Here is a 19933-nt window from a genome sequence, read left to right on the forward strand (position 1 = left end):
GTAGCCGACCAATATCTATGATTCCGGATATTATAGAGATTTGTGATATTTTGACTCTGGGCTTGTAAGAAACCGTTTGGAAATCCATAGCAACACCCTAGCGACCGCGTACGCCTCCGTGTTTCTTTCAGAAATTAAAGGAAAAACTATTATTGGTAAGGTTGAGTGTCTCATTATAATGAAATAACAGGTAAATCAGCATCTTTAGTATTTAATTTACTCTTGAACAAAACTCTTGAAAACTCCTTAGGAGATGATTATACACCTGTGTGATTGCCGTGGAGAAAAATTTGGGTCGATGATGTTTGTTGTTTTGAGAGTTAGTGAGGAATGACACTTAAGAGTGAGCTTTTTTATCTCCTGGAGGTCAGACACTCAACAAGAGGAGAAAAAAATCAAACCCCAAGGGTTTTCTTACCACTCCAGCCTTCAAAAGGTTAAGAGAGGATGGGAGGACAAAAAAACCCACCAGGATAAAGCCTACACTGGCTCCATAAGATAGGGGCCAAATGGAGAAAGAGAGCAAAATGGAAATCTAATGGGCTAAATCTGTGAAATGTCGTACCAGCCCAGGGGGATTTGAGCCGCAGCAGAAACAAAGACACTGGGGAGAGAGCGAGCGAGAGTGAGTTCGAGCAAGACGGGAGAGAGAGAATCGCCTGAAAGAGTTGAATTACAGCCAGAGGATGCATGTAACCTGGACCTCTCTCTCTCTCGCTAGCTTCGCCTGAGCGCCGAGTTAACCTCCCCTTTCTGACAGCCGTGCTGGATGGAAAAGGTCAAAATCAAAGCAGCTGGTTCTCAATTTATCAGGCCAGAGACGACCAAATACAATAATCAAATGCAGTAAGTGTTTAATACGCTCTATTCATCAACGGTAGCTCATAGAATAACAAAAGAAGTTGTGTTTGTGTTCCTGGATTACGTTCACACTGTTATTTTTTTGGACTTTCCCACATTGTAGCATGTTCGTATGTAGATGATGAAATAATCCGAATAAACGATCTCGCAGATAACCTCTGGCCTCCTGGTTCGAGGTGATGAAGAACATGCTGGATTTGAAGGCTGAGCTCCAATGGGAGTTACGCATGTCTCACGCAGTTCTCGTCCTTATCTTTTCATCTTTAAAGGGGACATATCATGGAAAACAGATTTTTTTATTTATTTTTTTTTGGCCTTTTGAAATAAAATTTCAATGTAGAACGTTGATGCACTGCACTCTAACATGCAAAGCTCTCACTTGAAACATCTATAAAAACGTTACCAAAATTGCAGACAACAGTTCACGAGAGGTCAGCCAATCACAGCAGAGCTCATTTGCATAAAGGATTCTTGAAGATACAGTAGCAAAAATATGTCTGTTTATATATGTAAGGGTCAAAGAGAGGGCATAACACTAAATTATGATTGTTTTCAGTGCAAGAAACCTTGACTAACATAAGCTGAAATTCAAGGAAAGAAATAAAATACTATGAAAGTGTCGAATATGGCCCCTTTAAGGTCGTTGTTTAATGTGTTTTTACAGTGGGGCCCATAAAGGAGGGAGTGAACATGAGCTGACGAGAGCAGAAATGAGAGGAGATTAGGTTATGCTGGTTCACAATCGTGTGTGTGTGTGTGTGTGTGTGTGTGCGTGAGAGAGAAAGAATGAGTGCCTCTTTACACTGTATTTAAGAGGGATTGTATTTTTGTATTCTGTGCCATGACGAGATCATGACACTGTTAATGCATAAAATAAACCTCTGATCTGCAGTCTTTAGGTTTAAAGGAGTATTATATTCCATAATTCCCAAATCTGTGCTGATCTTACGTTATTTAATGATTTCTATTTAACTCTTTAGGTTTGGTAAAACTCAGAAGGAAAAAGCTAGCTAAATATATATTAAATAATAAATATTTACGTCATTGAACGTTTTCATTTTTAAAGTTGAAGTGAAATTGCAATTGGCTATATTTAGTTTGCTTAAATGTGCTGGTTCTTATTACAAGCAATTAATCTGTGTGCACAATTCCAAATTTTAAAAATTGCGAACTATTTTAATAGCTGTTTAGACATTGTTTTTAGTGCTGTTCTAGTGTGTAATGCCCATTTTTCACAATCCAATTAATTCCCAGTGGTTAAAAAAAGGCCCGTCCTACTTTTTTCCTTGTTGAATATCCTGTTTCACTTTGAAATGTCACATTAAAAAAATAAAATAGGTTGCAAATGGGGTTTCACACTGATGTTAGAGAGCCATCATGTAATTGGAGTGAATAATTATGTTTCAATAATAATTTGAAGCATAGTATTTTCACAGTGCTCTTCACTTTTTTTTTTTTAGCTACAATGAAACTCCAACGCAGCATCATCCATGAGATGCTGGAGTCACGCGCTTAAAAGTGCGCACAAAGCCGAGTTAAGCTCATCTGAATCATTAAACCAAATCGCCTCTAATTAAGCTTGGCTGTTGAATTAATTTCAGCTGTGCTTGACTCCTCTCAGTTTGCAGTCACATGGTCAGAAATGTCAATGGGAGAACCATTCGACAGGAGAATACAGTGGGTGACAGAAATAATGCAAGTGCTTTTATCAGATTAAGGGCTCAGTATGTGGGCTAACAAGTTTCACTCGCTTAAAGATTATGTGTTGGTTAAATTTTTGTTGTGTCAGATCCGGCTACAAGCATTAGCTTTGCTGCTTCAAGTGTGAACACAATGAGTTTGTTAAAGGCAGTGGTACTGTAACAGTTACTGAGTAGTAATCTAGCAGTACACATGCTGTAACACATTATGTGTGAAAGTTCTGAGTTTGGTAAAGACTGTGTTACAAAATCGAGCAAAAAACAAAACAAAACAGATTAGTTGAATTTGTAGCCTAGCGGTTAGAATACAGGCTACAACACATTATCATGTGTGAGCTATTTGAGTTTGTGGAGATTGTGGTTCAGAATCAAACAAAAATGGCTACAGTACAAAGTACTAGCCTAGCAGTTAGCACACATGCTACACATAATTGTTGTGGGAATGCTTTGAATTTGGTTAAGATTGTGGTTTAACAAATGCTTTGTCGTACAGAAACATTTGTTAGCACACCAGAAGCAACACATTGTCATATGGGTGTTTGTTTAAGATGTGCCAAAATCCAAACAAAAACAGTGGTGTAGCCTAGCAGTTAGTATACTTAGACGCATGCTAAGTATGTAGAGGCAAAGCATCTAATAAAAGAAAATTAAACATTTTAAACTACATCATGTGCAAAAGGTTATTAATCAGAATTGCAGCAAATGGTTGTCAGTTGAAAAAGATACTTTGATATAATTATGGCAGTAACACTTAAGTATAAGAACCAATTCTCACTATTAACTGGTTGCTTATTAGCATGCCTATTATTAACATGTTGGCTGTTTATTAGTACTTATAAAGCACATATTCTTCATGACCATATCCTACATCCCTAATCCTACCCAATAACTAAACTTAACAACTACCTTACTTACTCGTAATAAGCTGAAAATTAGGAGTTTATTGAGGCACAAGTCCCAGTTAATGGTTTGTTAATAGCGGGAATTGGACCTTAAAATAAAGTGTGACCATTATGGCTAGCAGCAATAGCTGGACCATGCTAACCAGCTAAACCTTAAAGGGATAGTCCACCCAGAAATGAAAATTACTCACCCTCAAGCTGTTCTAAACCTGGATGAGTTTCTTTCTTCTGGTAAAAGATATTTTGAAGAATGTTGGTAACGAAACCATTGATGACCTTAATCTGTTTGGTTACTCACGTTCTTCAAAATACCTTCTTTTATGTTCCACAGAAGAAAGAAGTTCATGCATGTTTGGAACAGCTTGAGGGTGAGTAAATGAAGACAGAATTGTACATTTTGAGTGCACTATCCCTTTAATTTCTCAGCTTTGGCCATGGATTTGGATCACAATGTTTTCAGAAACTTGTTTCCCAATTTTAGCTCCTGTTCTTCATTCTCATAATAATAAAAGTTCATTTAACCCAAAGGTCAACTTTTGTCATTTCTCCTGACAGAACGTTTGAAAGCTGTTTATTTGAGTGACCAAACTCCACTCATTTGAGTTGAATGTTTAATGGGGACATACAGTACTGTTAACCTTTATTGAAAGCAGTTGTGTTTACACACCTAAGCCATGCCATTTGCTGGGCTGAGCTGCGCGCTAGCAGAATTGAGAATATTATATCAGATTAGTGTGCATTAAAAGGAGTCTGAGGCCTATATTAGTGTAATCCCTCTGTTTTAACCTGGGCTTGTCCATGTGGCTGAGCCGTGAACCCACTGCTGGGCTACACAGCTCACAGTCCATCGGATTACTGTGAAATCGAGAGGGCTTAATGGCCCTGCGTGTGCGCGGTAGTGTGTATGTGTGTGCATACGGGTGAGTGTGCAAGTGTTCACATGCATGACAGGGTTATGGAAGTCCAACTGAAACGGCTGATCTCTACACAACAACACACGCATACCCAGATGCTTTCATGATGAATGCTCTCAGAACGCATCTAGCTGCTCGTAATTGCATATGCACACATGCAAGAGGCCCAGAAGTGAGGCAAGATGCTGATTACCCGTTTTATGTTGATGTGAGGTCTTCTGTTCCACCTGGTCTGTTCCTTACGTGACCCATTTTATTGCATTGCGTTATGTTGCATCATTGTGTTTTACTGCAAAAAACCTGCGCTACCGTTTCCCTCCTGCCAGCATAAGTAATGTGCACCTTCATTTTTCAGGGCCAATGAGATTGAAGCGGTGATGACAGATTTGGAAAGAGCCAATCAGGTAAAGGCCATATTCCTCATGGAAAAGTGACTCGTATTTCTATTGTATGCAAATCTAAGACACAATAACAGCTTGTTTAGGTCTTTTATTAATATCTCTCGTCTAATGGACTCTACAGAAGTTGCAGTGCTAGATTGCAAATTTCTTTTATTAGCACACAACTTTATTGGAGTCACATATATCCAAGTTCCAGATATCCTAATTCTCTCCATCTGCTTTCCTTTTGGAAGAAATCCATCATTCCCTTGCACTTTTTTGAGCTCTGAGCCCCAACGGCTAAATCTAAATGGATATCAGATCTTTTATGTGATGCAATATAAAGAATCTCTTGCATTTTTATGGGTTTTATGCATTTCTGGGATTTATTTTTTATTTTATATTTTTTTATCAGCAGTCTATCATTTACTGACCTTGTATGTTTGGGAAAGCTGATCTGTAGCAATGTTTTATTTTATATTATAATATTAATTTATCTCTTCCTGACTTATTTCTTTGCTAACATTCTCAAAACTCCAATTTTTTTCTGAATGTCTCTGTTTGTAAACACTGTAAAATCAGTTTGCTTGTCTAAAAATGATAAACTAAGTTTTTGAAAATGTAGGGCAAGCAATAAACAAACACTCGAGTATAAAGTTTATAATCATTGTTTTCATTAGCATTATTATTCCAATCAACAGAAAAAAGAACATTTGGTAAGACTTGTTACGTAGACGTTTAGAATAAATTAGCATAATTAAGCTTGTCATTACCATAAATGCATAAAGATGGTGGTGTTGGATTCAGTGCATCTAAAGGTTGAACGCTTTAAGCAGCTTTTACAATACATTTGACTTTTGAAGTCTCATCGTGAATCTAGCCATTTGTCTTTAGGTCAGGCATCCATTCTAGGGCAACAAATGAATTAACACCACACTCTTTATTTCAAATGAACTCTGCGTGATTTGCATATTCTGTGAATCAACCAACCGTACATACCTTGACACACTTTAGCTTGAATACTAGAGCACTCAGCCAAGTAGCACCCCATGTGAATTCAGTTAACATGTTTCAGCCCAGCCATAAAAAATAGGCCTGTGATCTCTTAGCTCCCAGTATTCACAACGTTTGTTGATGTAATGGTTGTGTATCTTCAACTTAGGCAATTTTTAACCCATTTGTTCGGTTTGTGGCCCACAGAGGGCCGAGGCGGCAGAGAGGGAGGCCGTGAGCCTGAGGGAGCAGCTCACTTCAGCTGGCAAAACCCTGCAACCATCCAATCAGATCCAGAAAGCACCGGAAGTGGTAAGAGTGAAACTCTACATGTCTGTACTGTAAAGAGGAGACAGAAAGATGGAGGATATAGGAGGGATGCATTCACAATGATGTTGTAAATACTTGTAGAATTGTAATCTATAATTAAGCAATATATTCATATTATTATTATTAATAATATTAAGATTGATTAATCAATTAGAGCTGTCAAAAAATGCTTCATCAGGATTAATGTCAGATTTGTAAATTGTTTTAAAAACATTTTTAATACATACATTAGAAGCACGAATGTCTGATTTTTAAATGATGTTACACATTTTTTTTAATATAATGCCTAATATTCTTAATGCATTATGCATTCGCAGTGTTGTTGCAAATAGTGTAGCCAGAATATTATAGTGAAATAGTTTCTTATTTTTGAATAAATTATAAGTAATTACATTTTAATATTCATTTTATTTACAATGAATAAATAATTAATAGATCAATAAATTATGGAAAAAAAAATCATTAAATGTTAACAGCATTTAATATATGAACAATTAAACATAAATAATGTAATACTGTATATAAACTATATCTTATATATATATATAGACTATTAAAAAGTGCATTATAAGGGTTTATGAATATAATGCATTTGAAATAATTTCATTATGCTTTGCACAGTATGTGCACTCCTAACAGGGCAGGTTCATTTAAATACACATTTTATACAATATCACACTGCTCAAGAACACAGAAAGTTTGCCTTGGCTAACAGGAAGTGTTACTATTTACATTGTCTGTGCAGCATTGTAAAATGTGTGTATTTGTGTGTGCAGGACAAGTCTCTGGAGGCGCTATCTTGCAGCAGTCTGGAGGCAGAGCTTGGTGTGAAGGAGAGGGAGGTAGAGCGTCTGGCCGAGGACGTTCAGAGACTTCAGGCCAGTCTGGCCCAGCTCAGCGAGACCTCCACCAATCAGATCAGCCAGCTCGAGCAGCAGCTGAGCTCCAAAGAGGCCCTATTAAAGGTCAGTCAGACCAACGTATTAATGAAAGACATAGGTAATATATATTAAGTAGAGCATAACTTAAGCTTTGATCATGTTTTTAGATGGTTAGTTGTATGCAATTAGTTAGTCCTGCTTTGCATTGTACTCCATTACTGTGGTAAAATTGCTGTGCCATACAGCCTTCTTCATTTATGTATAAGCATTGATGTAGAAGCGCTGCTCTTTAGTTGGCTAAACAGCTGTAGCAAGTATAAGTGAAAGAGCCTGGTGGGTCATTATGGAGCAGCGGCCCATCTAAAGTCACATTAGCACTGGACTCCAGACACGAGCTGTTTCAACTCGACATTTCATGTTGGATGAAGCGAGTGGTCCTGCTCGTGGCAGCAGTCAGATCTCTGCTCTGCGGCTGCAGGACAGGCCTGTAAATGTTGCAGCGGCTCACATGAGCCATGTGACCCATGTAGTGAATGTTTAGAGTTTGAATGACAGCTGGTTGGATGGCAGGAGACTGAGCTGAGACGAAGCCATCGCTGAGCCTCACGCGGAGAGACTGCTCTGATCTGGCCTGCCTGTAGCAGACTCAACTTCTACTGCAGAATTCAAGCGTGTGCAGGGTCGGGAGATTCATGAGCGCATATAGAATAGTGGTTGAGCGAAATGGGTTTTTTTGTGGGTGTTATCTAGAAAATAGAACGACTATTAATTCCCCTAAGTCAAAAAAATAAATGTATTTGAAATACATTTATATTTCATGCTAAGTACAGTACAAATACATTTACATATGTATGTACTTAATAAAAATACCCTGCAATTGTATTTTTGGCAAACTGATATACTTAGTCTGCTGAATTGGAACAACTAATTTTGTACTTAATGCACTTTAATTATGTGGAAGTAGTGCTGAAGTCCAACTAAATATATACTGAAGTATATTTGATTGTGTTAAAGTGGAACTATACTTCAGCTACACTTTGCATTTAAAGACCGATATAATTCAAAGGTCATACATTAAAACACATTTTAGGCTTAATATTAAGAAATGTACTTTGTGCACAAGTAGTACTCCTAATAGATTAATTCAAATTTTTATATCAGTAAGTCTCGAGCGATATGTCAGTAAATATGTTAATAAATTTGTACACATAATTTCACAATAATTACTCAATGTTTGAAATACAGTATATGAGATGTATTTGAAAGAAGTTTCTTATGCTCACCGAGGCTTCAATTATTTGATCAAAAATACAATTAAAACAGCAGTATTGTGTATCATGAAATATTGTTACAGTTTACAAACTGTAACTTTTTTATTTTAATATATATGTAATATGTATTTACAAATATCATTATTTAAAAATTATAATTATTACAAAAATATTTTTAAATAATTTATTCCTGTGATGAATAAAAACATATTCAAAAATGTATTTGAAATAGAAATATTTTGTAACATTGTAAATATTAATACTGTCACTTTTGATCAGTTTAATGCATCCTTGCTGAATAAAAAATATATTATTTCTCTAAAAACAATCTTACTGATTCCAAACAGGAGTGTATATTACCAAATATATTGTTTCAATTGAATGTATTTTTAATTAGTTTTGATTTAATAATACATTTCAAAATGAAATAAATGTTTCATTGTTTGTATCCGTTTGTATAATTTATTTTGAGCCCCTTAAAGGTATAGGGCACCAGAAAAAATAAAATAAAATAAAAATACCGGTAAATCTGCCATTACTCACTCTTATGTCATTCCAAAATAGGATGCTGTTTTTATTCTATGGGAAATATTTGAACCCTCTGTGTAACTCTACACAAATCTACATCGGAATATTCCTTTAAAGTGTCTCTAAAGTGAATATTGTGAGATTTTCAGTATAATATAGCTCATCAGTGATTCACAGTACAAATTTGCTTATAAATACATATATCTGTCTTTTCCCCTCCCCAGCAACTTGAAGAAAAGCTTCAAGAGCAGTCAGACTACGAGGAGATCAAACGAGAACTCTGGTAAGTTCTGAAGCACTAATTCTGTCAGCGCAAATAATCCTGACGCTTCAGCCTTTTCCCTCACATTTATGTGAATATTTTAGCATTATTAACATTATTTTAACGCTGATGGGAACGTTGCTTCAACCTTAGCGTGACATTCAAGTGTGTAATACCACAAATTGGCTTTAAGGTGGGCCTAAATAAGCAAAGGTTTTGTTAGGAGTGACCTGACCTGGTGTTGTTTATCCACATACATAATTTAAGACCCTCAGACCATCCTTAACCTTTACCCACCGCTCCGTTATACATGTACCGTGCTCTCTGGCTCCAGGGCTGGAATTGTGAGTTTTCACTACCTGGTGGTCTTGAACTTTACAGTCAGACGTACTGAATTTGATCCGATGTAGTTCAGCCAGCTGAGATATGAACTGCAGAGATCGCCAAACTCCGCCTGCGCACGGACCTTATATTCCCATATTTTACCAGAAGGATTTTTACTCTGCGGTAATCTCAGTTCTGTTTAATAAATTCAAAGAACCTTAGGTATGCAAGGAGTATTGGGTCTTATTTTTGAGAAAAGCGGATTAAGCACGCTTTGTTGTCGGAGTGGTTTCTGCGCGGGACTGAGGGATTGCTGCGTTTCATCTCCAGCCACAGCTGTAATGAGGAGGCTAACGTAGTTTGCATCGGCGATAACCTAATTGACTGATGTGTGTGTTTTTGGCTCGGCCGCTCGGCTGTGCTGTCAGGCTCCAGGAGATGTCTGGCTGTCCGTTGCATAACTTGATTTTAGGCGTAATATTCCCAATTGGGACTTATAAAGCAAGTAATCCATGAATAGAGGGTGTTGTTAAGATCTGCGCTGGTCTGATGATCGGCCTAAAAAGCTGCTTTGCTGAATGTATATTGATAGCTTGTTGTCTACTCGAGGCACATTCCACCGTAATATAATGAGTGTTTTCACCCAAAAGGCTTTTGAAAATGGCCCTGTTTAATCCATAGATAACAGATCAGCCCTGAGTGGAGTGCGGCTAGGCACACAGGTTAATTTGGGTAACGTGATTGTAGGTGTCACAGGAATTTTCAAATTATGATACTGAACACTGAGCCAATGCTTATTAAGCTGAGCGGTGTTCAGTTCTTGACCTGAATCGGAAAGCGAAGGCTTCTGGATGAACGTTTGGCTTTGTAGCGTCTTTATTTAATATGTAAACACGTTTTTTCACTCTCAACAGCAACCTGAAATCAGTGGAGCACAACTCATCAGATCATCACTCTTCAGTACAGGTAAGACATCACGCGTTTAGAAGGAATAAAGTTGATTGGGTTTTTTGTCTTCTTGTAATAGTAAAAGGCAGCATGTTTTCTTGCTTTTCATGTTTTGTCCCTGTTCATTTTTGAAACATTAATTTTAATTTTTTACTGATAAATACACGTGAAAGAGGTTTTTTGCAGTTGTTTTATTTTTTCTTTATTTTGTTCCTTCCTTTAACTTTCCTTTGGTTTGATTCTTCCTTTATATTCCTTCTTCTGTTCTTTATTCCTCATTTCCTTTTCCCTGTCCATTCCCTTCCTTACTCAATTCCTTCCTTTCTTTCCCTTTCTCAATTCTTTCCTTCCTAAATCTTCTCTCCCCACTTTATTTTCTTCCTTTTCTGTAACTTTCTTTCTTCCATTTCATCTCTTCCTACCTTCATTACCTTTCTTTTTCTCCTCTGTTCACTTCCTTCCTCACTTCCTTCTGCTCCATTTATTTTAACATTTCCTCTCAATTCTTTCCTTTCTTTTCTTTTCTTTTCTCTTCTCTATTCTTTTCTTCTAAAACCTTACATTTGCTTCTTCCTTCCTTCCTTCCTTCCTTTCTTCCTTCCTTCCTTCCTTCCTTTCTGCCTTAATTTACCTTCTTCCTTCTTTTCTCAATTATTTCCTTCTAAAACTTTACATTTGTGTCTTCTCCTTCCTTCCTCCCTTCCCTCTTTTGTTTTTCTTCCTTCATTTTTCTTCTTCCTGTTTTTAACTTTCTTCCTCACTTCCTTTTCTCCCTCCTTTCTGTTCCCATCCTTTCCTACCCTCCTGTATATTTTTTCTTAACCTTATCCGTCCTTCATTTTAGGACTCATCCAAGCCGTTGGAGATGTTGCTGACGGGGAAAGTCCATAGCCAGCTGTCTGAGAGCGCTTTGAAACGACTGGCCAACAATGACTTCAGTGGTGAGTTTACACGGTATCCATCCTTTTTCGAGGAACATTAACCAGCCAGTCACTGGGAAATTGCGAAGCTGCAGCTTACACACAGGAACTGGCATGATTTATTGATTACTTTTTTTTTTTTTTCAAACCTAGCTTCACCTAAAATGCAGCTGGACATGCAACGTGACCTAATAAAACTTTCAGAACTTTATGGCTGTATGATTTTATTTTGCCCCAAGAAAAAACAAAAACAAATATATATATCGTAACAGATCATCCTGAGAGTGACGAGTAAGGTTTGGAGGCATTTGTGTTGTTAAGGTCAGTTCATCCTTTTCTAGAGGCAGCAGCATATTACGTTTTGGCTTGTAGGAGATCAGGTCACCTGGGGCTTGCATAAATCCTGAACGGCTAGCGGAGACCAATGTGATAATTAGGCCTTATTTCCCTTTTCCTGCTCTTTCGACCACGCTCTGTGTGTGTAAGGTTGGAAATGTCATTACAGAACACCTCTGGACACCCCTATGGAGATCATACATTTCATTTGCGTTTTAAATATGACTTTCTATCACAAATTTTGCATTTTTAAACCTGGCATTCGTTGCTGACGGCAGTGTTGGAGAATCATGTGTGATCGTAACATGTATCTGTCTCTGACAGCCAACAGAATTCTGCTGCACTAAATATTGATTTTGCCACCATTGTATAAAGTGATGGTATTGTTGTGGAAGCGCACACAGCAGAGGTGTTTTGTCATGGCAAAAAGGATAACCGTACTGACACCCACAAGTCCTTGCAGTGAACAGTCCCCACAGCATGAGCAGGTAGCCCACGCACAGTTGCCTGGCCTGATATCTCTGGACATGCCTGCTAGTCTACAGACCTCAGAGGAGATCAGTGTTAAACGTCAGCCTGTGGTACACACACATACACACCACAGATTTCCTTGAAGCGTGCAAAGCAAGTCTTTGGCACTTTGTTTCTGCTCGTTTTGTTTAGAAAATAACACGTAATAGACATTTAGAATTTGTCTTTTTAGGGAAAAAACTTAAATATGGATATGTACTGAAAAAAGATTGGTGTAGAAGCTCTCAAATAATTACAGAGAAATAGCACGTAACACATTTAATTAAATGTAACATTTTGTAAAATGTGCTTTTAATTATTGTGATTTATTTACAACATTAAAAATTATTATTATTTTTTTTACAGTGTGGTTTGAATCTGATCTGCTACACATTCCAATCCCATATATATATTTTATGTACAATAACTATGTACAGGATATCTTTCGAGTTAAATTCAGCAGCGTTCTGGAATACTTGATTGTAATTGGTCAAAAGACATTCTATGCTCATTATTTTTGTATAATGATTGCTTTGTATAAATATTGTCTTTTGTTCCAGGTAACTAATTTCCTAATGCTAGTTTTAATTTCTTTAGAATTACTTTGTGTTCTCTGATTTCAACATTACGTCTATTGATTAATTAAGTCACCATTTACTAAGTGGCATAATGTACTGTAAATCGGCCAGTATTCCAAAATAAACAGGATGATACGAAATCACCTTGCCAGGATTTTACTGTCCATTTATCTCCTAAATATTTTTAGCAGCAGTCTAAATCAGTACCCATGATTTTTCTCATCACCCTTCGGTTTGTTCTACAGGATCAGTGGGGCGGAAAAGTAAAGAAACCACAGTGGAAAACCCTCAGCGTCTTCCTGCCACTCCAGTCCCTACCACACTCCAGGGGTCCCCTCCTCCCCCCTCCCCTCAGCTTTTGATGAGGACGGGCACCGCTACCTCCGAATCTGCTGCCAGTGCCAACGGTACCCACCCTTTCTCCCCCACAGGCATCGGGCCAGACTTCTTTACCCCCGGCATGGCCAGCGTGGGCGCCACGTTCCCCCCGTTGGCTGGCAAAATGGCACTCAACTCTCTTCTTCAGAGGCAGCTCATGCAAACCATCTACACCAAAGCCCTCCAGGACCCTTCTCCAAGTTCTGTACTCTTCGGGCCGCCCCATTACGCTACAACCAACTCTCTCTCCAGCCCCCTACCCCCTCAGTCAGCGGGCAGCCCGGAGGTTAACGGCCTGGCGCCCTCTCCCAGCCAGTCGGAGGGCGCGGGCAGCACGTCGGAAGGGGAGGAAATGGACACGGCTGAGATTGCGCGACAAGTCAAGGAGCAGCTGATCAAACACAACATCGGCCAGCGTGTGTTCGGCCATTATGTGTTAGGTCTGTCCCAAGGCTCGGTCAGTGAGATTCTGGCCCGGCCCAAACCCTGGAGCAAGTTAACTATCCGTGGCAAAGAGCCCTTTCACAAGATGAAGCACTTCCTGTCTGATGAGCAGAACATCCTGGCGCTGAGGAGCATCCAGGGCAGGCAGAGAGGTCAGTTACAGAGCTTGAGGAAACAACTTAACCTTGTTATCGCAGATGATCTCCCAACGCACGTTTATTTTCAAACATTATGCATGGGATTAAATAGTGCTCCGTTGACAGCATGGTAATTTCTCTCACATGTAAGCAACTTAAACATGGGCATACTGATGTTAGCAGTCTCACATTTGGAGCACGTATTTCTTTAAAGAGCAGTCAAATCAGATACATTAAATAGTCAAATATTTGCAATAACAAAAGAGTGCAGTGCTTTGCGATTGCTCTGATCCAGCTGTACTCCTTATGGAAGCTTGTTTTTTGCCTCAGAGTAAAAAATAAATAAAATAAAATTAGTAATTGTGAACTAAAGTTACAATTGTGAGATATTGAAGTAGTGATTTTGAGGTATAAAGTCGCATTTGTGAGTTGTAAAGTCATGAGATATAAAGTCATAATCGTGAGGTATACAGTTGCATTTGTGAGGTATAAAGTCATGTTTATGAGATAGGAAGTTGCAATTGTGAGAAATTAAGTCACGTTTTTGAGGTATAAAGTCGCACATTTTAAGGAATGGAGTCACGTTTGTCGTGTAAAATCTTGCATTTGTTAGTTATCAAGTCACGTTTGTGAGGTAAAAGTCGCATTTCTAAGTTATGAAATCTTGTTTGTGAGGTATATATAATGTCGCAATGTAAAATGAAGTCAAATTAGTGAGGTATAAAACCATTTTTTGTGAGGTATATATATATAAAGTCGCAATGTAAAATGAAGTCAAATTAGTGAGGTATAAAACCATTTTTTTGTGGTAGTTGCATTTATGAGATAGGAAGTCACGTTTGTGAGGTAAAAACTGGCAAGTAGAAGTCTTAATTATGATAAATAATTTCACAATTTCATATAAAGTTGCATTTGTGAGTTAAAAGGGTCACAAAAAAGTTGAATTTACGTAGTATACATTTGCGAGGTGTAAAGTAGCATTTCTGAGGTATAGAGTTTCAATCATGAGAAAAGTAGTCGCATTTCTGAGGTAAAAAAGTCACTTTTGTGAGGTAAAAGTAGCATTTGTATTAAATAATTTTGAAATGCAGTATCGTGAAATGAAGTCACATTAGTGAGAATTTCTTTTATGAGAAATTATATGAGGTATAATTTTGCATTTGTGAGGTATAAAGTAGCATTTCTAAGGTAAAAAATTGACATTTGTGAGGTGTAAAGTTGCAATGTGAAATGAAGTCACATTAGTGAGGTGTAAAATCCATTTTTGTGAGGTAGTTAAAATTGAGATATGAAGTCACATTTGGGAGCTAAAAACTGGCAAGTAAAAGTCTTAATTATGAGAAATGAGTTTGAGGTATAATTTAACATTTGTGACGTACAGTATAAAATCGTATTTGTGAGATATAAAGTCGCATTTGTGAGGTAAAAAAGTTGAATTTACGTAGTATAAATTTGCCTTTGTGAGATATAAAGTGAGGTATAGAGTTTCAATTATGAGAAAAGTTGTTGCATTTCTGAGGTAAAAAAGTCACATTTGTGAAGGTACGAGGTCACAATCGTCAGGTATGAAGCTGCAGTTACCTTATTATTATTATTATTATTATTATTATTATTTATTTTATTTTTTTTACTGTAGGCAAAAACAGGCTTCCATGATTCCCTTCCGATAAGCTTTAGGCTAAACTAACCCTTTCATCCATTATGGAATGGTGCACATAAACTTTAAGATCGAGAGTCTTCAGATAACTACATGAAGCCCATAGAGACTAGATACTAGAGTCTGACGGAAACACTATCTGTACTCAGTTGGCGCAGGCGGCGTGTTGATTAGAGCTAAACTTCAGCAGTCTACCCTTTCTTTCATTTCGGTCTCAGCCTACGGGTGAAGAGGAAGTTCAGAGAGGTTTGCAAGCATTATGTTTTGCCTCAAGTCTATGCTTCACAGCTAGAGCGAACAAATCAAGGCCGAGCCCAGCGTGAGCGAGAGTACTTGCATATGAGGGCAGTTGGCTGCGAATCCTTGAAGCCGTGTTGAGCCGAGTCTAAGTTTGTTCAGTCTAGCTGTGAGGCAGTAGTTTTGAAACAGAGCCGGAGCTGAAAAAGGCTGACTGTGCTGCCCGTGCGTCTGCACACCGGTTTGGAACGTCTTCAAGGGAGTCTGGTCTGGCTGTCTGCCTCCATAGCGTCGGCTTGTGGTCTCCCATGGGAGTATGAACTTTGTAAAAACCTTAAAACCCATTCATTCACATCAAAGACCTGGGCTAAAGGAGCACATTAACGTTGAAATAATCACTCGAGTGAGTTCTGCACTGTGCAGGTGGCTTTCTTTGAGGTCAGACTAGGTCGATTTGTTTTTAAGCTTAACAAACTACCATTCAAAGGATATTTACATGTATCTGTCCATGTAAAGGTATTACTTTGGATTAGTATAACTAAGTGCTCTCAAAATTGACTGTGAAGACATTCTGACAACCATTTAAGATCAGGGCTCAACAATAAGGATATCTTTTGCTACATATATCATATGCTTCAGAAAAGGAATATATATTGCTTTTCACAGGAACACATTGTATTTTTAATACAATTTTTAAATTAATAATTTACCCCAAAATGAAAAAAAATATATATATTTTTTTATGTTATGTTCATTTGTATTATATTGTAAATTATATTCTTATTGTTTGTGACTGTAATGTCTATTTTTCTTGTTTTTGTAAATTTATGAGTTGTATTGGAGGCAAATAAATTTCCCCAACGTAAAGCTTTATACTAATATATTTATATTTTAATTTGGTAACACCTTACTTAAAGCCTTTGTGTATAATGCATTACAAAAGCAGTTTTAATGCATTAATTATGCCTTGTAATGCACCTTATAATGCATTGTACAATCTCATGAATAATTGTAACCACAGATAATACATTATAACACTTATCAATTCATTCTTACACTATGCATTTTAAATTCAGTTATTATTATTTATGGCAAGATATAATGCATTACAACGCACATTATGAATAATTATAATGCATTATACATAAAGGCTATACGTAAAGTGTTACCTTAATTTAAATTAAAATAATCTATAAAATACATTTTTCTGAAAAGCAGGAAAAAAAAAGTTATTTATTATTAAACAAAAAAATATTTATATATTTTGGTAAAGAATTCAGAAGTTTTCAAGGTTTTTAATTTGCAGTAATTTGCTGCAAATTGTTGTGATGAAGGCTAGTCATTCTCTCGCAAACATGGTAAAACATCATCTGTGTTAGCTAATATTAGCTAAATAACGTTAACATCTAAATCAGCAGAATTCAAATTCCAAGGTGTCTGCTCGTCAGCAAATGTAAGAGACACTGATGCCACAGCACTAAGCCTGTAGGACAGGTGACATTTCTGTTAAACGGCCTAAAAAAAAAAAACAATCTTAAATCTCTCATACTCAGTCATTCTTATTGTTGAGCCCTGGAGACAATTGACAGCAGAAGTTTAGGGCTTGGTCTTACTTTATTTCTATCTTCCGCCACTTGTTTTCCAACAGAGAACCCAGGCCAGAACCTGAACAGAGTGTTTCAGGATGTTCCGAAGCGAAGAACCGGCTCGGAAGGCTCCACACGGCCAGGTCTGTCTCACGCCTTCCCTCTCGTGTTACGGGTTTCTGGAGTGTCAGATCCGCAGTGTGTCTGTATGTTTTTGTTGTGCTGGTCTGTTTCTTCTCAATCTCTGGCCTGGAATCTGTTGCAAAACAAGTGAGTGAGACAGACAGGGCTGGAAGAGGTGTGACTGGAATTTAAAAAGATCTCGTTTGGACTGTCGGAAGACAGCTGTTTACAATAAATGCTACACCTTTGACTGCATAGATTAGTTTCAAACTATGGAAAAAACTCAGTGTGAGTGTTATCAAGCCTAAACCTATGTAACTTTCCATCACGGAGGTCCTTGAGAAATCTGTCCTGTTATTTCGTGGTCAGCTTGTGTGTATAAATGTGTGTGTGTGGCAGAATCCTTCAGGCAGATCTACAGTGCCACCACATTACAACTGGTGGTTGAGTCTCCCCCAGGGCGGCGCTGTGGGTGGCTAGCCACCCCTGTGTGTGTGTGTGTGTGTGTGTGTGAGAGAGAGAGAGAGAGAGGGCGAGAGAGCATTACTTCCACCTCACACACACGTCCAGCTGCTCTCCTCACACACCAGTGACTCTGACCTTGCCCTGCTGCCCACTGCTCGTTGGGCGCTTTCCCTCTGCCACTTTTTCCCTCTCTCTCCTTCCATATTTATTATTATTGCACCGGCCCGTCTGATGATACTTCCACACAAGCTCTGTTGTTTCTCATGGATTTTATCCAAATCTTACCGTCTCTTTGTTGTGTAGGACAGGAAAAGGTTTCAGTTCTTGCACAGGAAGTGCAGCTGTAGCCATGGGCAGCACAGGTGCTGATACACACAATATTATAGACAAGCAAACGATTGCTAATGGTTTTTTAGTTTTGTGCCAGTGAGTTTGGTTGCAGGATTGCAATTCCATGAAATAAAAAAAGCGTCAGGCTTATTTTAGCATATCGGATAGTTTGTTGTTTAGCAATAAGCTTGCGTTTGCATCTATTTGAACTCTTGCTTTGTCATGCAGAAATAGCAATATTTGTGCCATTTTCAGTCTAAAAGATTTTATATTGTGCTCCATTTCAAGACAAACGGATTATAACACATGACGTGACACTTACAGCTACATGTCCTTCTCGTGTCTTTGCAGGTAACATCACCACCCGGATCCGCACGCCTGAGACAGGCTCCGACGAAGCCATCAAGTCCATCTTGGAGCAGGCCAAGAGAGAGTTGCAAGTGCAGAAAGCAGGTGAGTCTTTTTCTGTCATCAGGTAATCAAGGAAGGATCAAGGCATTCACATGTGTTTTCCACTTTCCCCACAATCAGTTATGTCACTTCCTGTAGGACTGGACTCACTGTTACCACCTGAATACAATCATTCTTGCATTCACTTTTTCTAAATGAGTCAAGTTTGCTATTGTAGAATTGATTGTGGTGTCATCATACTAACATAGTACACTACTGTTCAAAAGTTGTTGTTTTTTTTTTTTAAAGAAATTAATATTTTATTCAGCAAGAATGCATTAAATTGATCAAAAGTGACTGTAAAGACTTGTATTTCTGTTTCAAAAATTTCTGTTCTTCTTTCTATTCACCAAAGAATTTCACTACGAAAATATTAAGCCACACAATTGCTTTCAACATTGATAATAATAAGAAATGAGCACCAAATCAGCATATTTGAAGGATTTCTGAAGGATCTTGTGACACTGAACACAAGTAGAAAACTCCTATTTTAAATTGTACTAATATTTCACTGTATTACTGTTTTTACTATATTTTTGATCAAGTAAATGCAACATTGGTAAGCATTGTTCAAAAACATTCAAAAATCTTATTAACCCCAAACTTTTGAATGATGGTGTATGTTGGCTAAAACTGTAATTGCAATGCAGATTTTTAAACAAGCACTGTCTAAAATGATTATATCAGTCAATAACATACTGAGTCATATCCCCTCTGTTTTTGAATGTTGAAATTCCCTCCTTTACCTTTTCCTGTCCAAGCTTGTGTAACGGAATTAAACTAACTGTCTCTTCCCCACCTGCCACTGCAGACGGTGTGGGGGAGAGGCAACGGCGATCAGGTTACCACAGAGGGTCGGGCAGCTATTTCCAAATATATGCACACAGTCTAAGACTTGGTGAGGTTTTGTGCTGTCTGTTGAAAGTTTTCCCCCCAAGATTTTCCCCCCACGCCAAGAGCGCTACTGCTTCCAATGAACTTCTCACTGTCATAAATCAGTCTGAGTCATGGGGATTTATGACCGATGTATGTTTTATATATATATATATATATATATATACATCAATAAAAAACCCTATGTACACGTGTTGAGAAATCTTTTACGGTCTAACTCACAGAAAACAGACGTCTGTATTATTTGAAACTATGATATATATAAAATTGATATATCACATTAAACTCCAAATTTATTCTGAAATATTATTGGGTAGCATAGGGCAGCAATCTCTTATTGGCACCCTTTAAAGGTTTAGCTCACCCAAAACGAAAATTCTGTCATCAGTTACTTACCTTCATGTTTTTCCAAACCTGTATGACTTTCATTCTTCTTTGGAACACAAGAGATGATGTTTTGGAGAATGTTCACGCTGCTCTTTTCCATACTATAGAAGTAATTAGGGGCTTTCAAGCTCCAAAAATAATGAAAAACCCCTTAAGAGTTATCATATATAACCAATATTTAGAATATTTGTTGTACTCTTTTGTCCT

The 19933-nt window shown here is 37.7% G+C and overlaps 1 protein-coding gene across 6 annotated transcripts in view; it reads left to right on the top strand.

Moving 5' to 3' along the window:
- Positions 1-19933, top strand: part of cux1a (cut-like homeobox 1a) — a 122444-nt gene that overhangs the window by 79147 nt on the left and 23364 nt on the right. For 3 of the 6 annotated variants that reach the window (XM_058789675.1, XM_058789669.1, XM_058789673.1), the window contains 10 exons: positions 4733-4781; positions 5958-6062; positions 6857-7045; positions 8985-9043; positions 10261-10312; positions 11139-11235; positions 12884-13612; positions 17140-17220; positions 18347-18448; positions 19257-19343. In XM_058789675.1, the coding sequence (XP_058645658.1) occupies positions 4733-4781; positions 5958-6062; positions 6857-7045; positions 8985-9043; positions 10261-10312; positions 11139-11235; positions 12884-13612; positions 17140-17220; positions 18347-18448; positions 19257-19343 (1550 nt within the window). The remainder of the gene's footprint in view (positions 1-4732; positions 4782-5957; positions 6063-6856; positions 7046-8984; positions 9044-10260; positions 10313-11138; positions 11236-12883; positions 13613-17139; positions 17221-18346; positions 18449-19256; positions 19344-19933) is intronic. The other 3 variants (XM_058789672.1, XM_058789670.1, XM_058789674.1) reach the window with 3 other exon arrangements.

This window comes from Onychostoma macrolepis, chromosome 10 (assembly GCF_012432095.1).
Source record: "Onychostoma macrolepis isolate SWU-2019 chromosome 10, ASM1243209v1, whole genome shotgun sequence".
In the NCBI taxonomy this organism is placed as follows: domain Eukaryota; kingdom Metazoa; phylum Chordata; class Actinopteri; order Cypriniformes; family Cyprinidae; genus Onychostoma; species Onychostoma macrolepis.